This window comes from Nansenia antarctica (genome assembly GCF_963989245.1).
Source record: "Nansenia antarctica genome assembly, chromosome: 4".
Lineage (NCBI taxonomy): Eukaryota > Metazoa > Chordata > Actinopteri > Argentiniformes > Microstomatidae > Nansenia > Nansenia antarctica.
The window spans coordinates 17,235,480-17,240,479 of record NC_137689.1 but is presented as its reverse complement, the minus strand read 5'-3'; the positions used below and the strand labels follow the sequence as shown (position 1 = coordinate 17,240,479).

Sequence of the window (5,000 nt, the reverse complement as noted above, 5' to 3'; positions counted from 1 at the left end):
CTCATTCCATTCGATGCATTACAATGAGCCTGTCCTCCGCTGTCTACCTCCACCATCCTCCTCTGTGTAAACCTATCAACGATAAGCACAGTAAGAGGGGTGATAGCATTTACATTTACATTTTGGGCATTTAGAAGACACCCTTTATCCAAAGCGACTTATGACAAACACATTAACTGAATCATCTATCCATCAGTCTTAGCAAGAAAAAGTCATCTTTGCTAGGGCAATGGGCCATTGGGCAGTCATAATGTGAGAAGAAGGAATAATTAAGATTGATTTCGATTTATTTTTCACAGTAGAGAAACTGTACAGAGGGGTAGAGGGAAGGCAGAGGTGAAAAGGTCATAGGAGGTAGGAGATAGCTGAACAGGGGGGATGTAGTATGTGGGACATGATGCCTGTGTTGATGGTTATGTTTCATTCCTGCCTTTGAAGAATGTGCCAGGTTAGTATAGCAGGAGCTGTGTGGTGACCCGTGTGTTCTCTCTACCAGGACATCTATGACAGTGTAGAGCTGAGACAGCTGAGGCGCTCCTCCAGCCCCGGCCTCATTGATTCGCCCACCTACAGCCGCCAGGGCACGTCTCCTACGCTGTCCCACTCCCCGCAGCAGCACCACCGGCCTGGTGAGTCCTCACACACACACACACACACACACACACACATATGTGCACGCACATGCACATGCACGCGCACACACACACAGACACACACCACGTCTGTACACAGCACAGTAAATAGGTAGGAGTAACACACGTACGTGTGGATTTTGTCCCTATCCATATTTGTCCATTTGACTTATAGTGAAGTCTGTTCTATACGCTTCCCTCAGCGACTTCTCATCTTCTTTAGGTGACACTTGTTAGAGGTTCACACACATTCAAAGGATAGGATTCACTCATGCTGCCACATCACAATTCCCCCCCTCCCCCCCCGTAATCCCTCTCACACCCCCAACCTTATCATACAGTATATGATGACTCCCTCTCTGGAAACAGTGGAGGCTGGTGGAGGTAGAAATCGGAGGACGGGATGTTTGATAGCATTCTTCATTCCATTCCATGCATTGACAGTGAGCCCCGTCCTCCGACGTCTACCTCCGCCAGCCTCCCCTGCTCTGGACCCGTCCTGTAGGCATATACCCTCTCATATGATGGTGGTGGTGTGGTATACTATGGGGGATTGGTCTACCCTCCATTCTGTCACGCTACAACATCCATGTCCACGTGTGTGTGGACGCAGGGCAGGGTCTGATAGCAGGGTGTTTAACCCTCTTTAGTCCCTGCTCTGACCAACACGTGCACTGAAGCAGCAGGTGTTACCTCGCTTCGATATCTACAAAGATGATTAGTCATTCCTCAAGGAGAGTTATGTGTTCATTTGCAACCTCTCTAATGGTAATGTACATTTGTTTTAAAAGAGTAATAAATGTTAGTAGTACAATATGATTGTGGCACATTTGGCAGCTAGTGTTGTTCCCACTTCATAAAAACAGGCATAGTGTACTTTTAGTCAAACACACTAAATATACACTATCCCTGACTGTCTGTTTCTATATGAGCATGGGCTGAGCTTTGGCTGTGGGGAGAGAGGGAGGGAGGGAGGGAGGCCTAGGGGGGCGGGTCAAGCCTTGGCTCATGATCTGGTTTGTGTCACTGTGATTGGTTGGGCTGACTGCAGGCACTGAGAGTGGCAGGAGCTCACCCTATTACAGTCAGCTTGACGGCAGGCCTACCACGCCCACCGCCTACCAAGCCCCCAAGCATTTCCATGTTCCAGGTAGGCCTCTGGTTCTCCTGTCACCCCACACCCCACATACACCCCCCCCCCCCCCCCCCCCCCCCCCCTACATCCTCTTGTTCTCACCTGTCTCACTGTTGTCTCCCAGATGCTTGGGATGCATTTCATTCCAGAGAGTTGTTCCCTGCTTTCTGCCCTCCTTTCCTCCCTCCTTCCACAGCTCTGGTAGGGTAGGTGGGGCCCCCAGGGCTCCCGTCATATCGTTCACTCTTCTCTTCCTGTGGTCACAGACTCTGACACTGTGATGCTGACAAGTCCTCTTACCTGTTTGAACACAACTTTTTTCCGGGTCTGTAGGTTGTCCACATTGTGGCACCTGCTGATAAAATGTTACAGTTCCTGCATAGAAATAATAAAACATCTATTTTTCTGGCTGCCGAGCTCCAACACTAATAATACGGGACTACATTGAACAATATGGCCGCCAAGCGTGACATTACATTCATATTTTAGACATTTAGCAGACGCCTTTATCCAAAGCAACTTAAATCAAGTGCACTGTAGCTGCAATTGTTGCAGTAAAATCATACAATAATGTACTCTTTAGTCATTTAACAATATAATACTGTAGACTGCAATGCATTCTCGGCTACCAAACGATTACAATCTTGAACCATACATTTTAAATAAATAAATAAAAACAGTAGATGTTAAGCAGATGTGAACAAGGGCAGGCAAGGAGGGAGCGACTCACTGGAATGAAATGCTGCCCTTGAGCTGTATTTTAAAAAGCCACTACTGTCTGTGGAGACAATTTACACCATACTAACCACATCCCATAATTGTATTGTATGTTTGTTTGTGGTCCCACATCTGTGTGCACTGCCTACCCCTTTTACAATAGCACGTCCTTCCTTCATCCATCATAGACGTTATTCAGACTTCATGACTGAATTTAGGACCTTAATGCTTCCTTCTGTCAGATGCTCCATAGCTCTTCCTCATCCTCCTCCTCCTCCTCCTCCTGTTCTGTGCTGCTTCTATGGAGGTTATGTTGTAATGACCCTCTGCAGTGACAATAGTCTCCCAGCTGTTGACATGGTACATAATTGGGCTGTTTATATGCACAGCAGAAGAGGATGGTGGAGGTAGAAATCTAAAGGATGGGCTCATTGGAATGCATTCCAATGAGCCCGTCCTCTGATGTCTTCCTCTACCAGCCTCCCCTGATGCGCAGCAGCAGCCATTACACCCTCATCTGTTTTATTGATGATGTCCGTTTTATATCACGCTATCCCCGTTGATGCTATATGATGTGTCGAAAGTTGACACTTGCTAATTTTACAGCTGAGCTGTGTGTTTGTGTGTGTGTGTGTGTGTGTGTGTGTGTGTGTGTGTGTGTGGGTGGGTGTGTGTGTGTGTGTGTGGGTGTGGGTGTGTAGTAAATACATATCACACAGCCTCGGTTGTCTGAGTCAGCAGATTGCCATAGAGAAGGAGTGCGGGGTGTATAAGAGACGCATGGCTCAGGGTTGAGAGGCAGTTCAAGGGACACTATGAGGTCACTGTGTGTGTGGTGTTCACCGCTCTCCTCTGGACGCAGGCAAGGAGGAGTCCAACACATTTGTTCAACTGATCTGCATCAACAGAACGCTGTTTATTTATTTCACACTTACATTACATTTTAAACCCTTACAACACATGTTGTCAGAGAAGGGATGCACGTCCCCCGACATTGTTGTTTTCCTCCGTGTTGATCAGTATCTCTATTCCCTCTCCTCCTCTCCTGCTCTCCCTGCCTCTCCTCTTCTAGCCTCACTCCCTCCCTCTCTCCTCTGTATCTCTATTCCCTCCCCCCCTCTCCCCCTCTACCCTCACTCCCTCACTCTCACTTCCCTCTTTTCCTCTCCTCCTCCTCACCCTCCCGCTCCCCTATTCTCTCTTCCCTCTCCTCCTGTCCACATCTACCCTCACTCCCTCTTCTCCTCTCCTCCTCTTCCCTCACTCCCTCCCTCTCCCCCCCTGTTCTCTGTTCATCTGATCTTTCTTTGGTTTCAGCCACAGGCGAGCCCAACATCTACAGGAAGCCTCCCATCTATAAGAGAAATGGTATATGTGTGGTGATGCTTAGGGCTGTGTCTGTGTGTGGAGTCACTGTCAAGCTGTGCTGTGTTTGAGTTCTGATTGATGTGTGTATTTGGCGTCTCTCAACAAAAGCACAGCTGGATGTGTCAGCCTCTCATGACAGGGGTAGAACTAGTGGTTTAGTCCAACAACGACAACAACAACAACAACACTGTAACCACCATCAGTTGGTTCGACCCATAGCCATAGAAATATACAGTAAATGTATATGTGGCTGTGGTTGGACCCTGATAGCAAGCATGATTCACATACTACGTTGTTAAAGGGATGGTTGACTTTTTTTACACCTTCTAGTCCAATGCTTAAGTAGTCTATGGGCCAGGAGAAACTGTGATCCAATGTACTGCTGACTACTTAAACAACTCTGAGCCATGGATCACAGATTCTCCTGGCCCATGGACTACTTTCAGGGTAAGGAACCGTCTGACTGGAAGCTGTCAAAAAGTGAACTGTCCCTGTAAGCTTCTATAATGGTTGGATAATCACAGATATCACCATAGCACAGACGTTGTACATCTCAGCTTTATAGAGAGCTCACAGTATCTAATCGACTCCTGATAAGTGCACGTTTGGCTAAGTGCAAACTCTACTTAAGTGCAATGTCGTTCTCTTGTCCCAATGTTACATGATTTTACATTGTTTTTTATTGATTCATCCAGATAATAGCATTTCATTCCCGGGTGTAGTACACACTGTTATGACAGTGCCCAAACCATTGCATTTATCAGAAGTCGACAATACATGCATGCTAATAATTAACTAGTGTGATTGACTGGGTTTGAACCATCTATGTGTAACCTGTAGATCGCTGATGTCCCATGTCCCACCAGGACATGCAGCCTCTCCAGCCCATCAATACTGCTGTCCAAGGATGGGCATTATACTGTGTATAGTTATTATGGTGATATATCTGGTGATTTGCAATGCAGTCCTCTCCTGTTGGAGTCCCCCCAAAAACGCAGTGCAGAGAGATAGATTATGGCTAGATGGATCATTTTAGTGTGGGTGGGTCGTTTGTCAAAGGCTGACATGTGGGAAGCTGAGGTGCTCTCCAGTACGTGGGACAGGACTCCTACAGTATGATGTCAAACATTTTATAAACTCATTTGTAC

The 5,000-nt window shown here is 47.0% G+C and overlaps 1 protein-coding gene across 1 annotated transcript in view; it reads left to right on the top strand.

Moving 5' to 3' along the window:
* Positions 1–5,000, top strand: part of ablim3 (actin binding LIM protein family, member 3) — a gene marked incomplete at both ends in the record, with an annotated part of 63,463 nt that overhangs the window by 48,349 nt on the left and 10,114 nt on the right. The window contains 3 exons of the mRNA XM_080529128.1: positions 497–629; positions 1,684–1,782; positions 3,802–3,852. Of these exons, the coding sequence (XP_080385254.1) occupies positions 497–629; positions 1,684–1,782; positions 3,802–3,852 (283 nt within the window). The remainder of the gene's footprint in view (positions 1–496; positions 630–1,683; positions 1,783–3,801; positions 3,853–5,000) is intronic.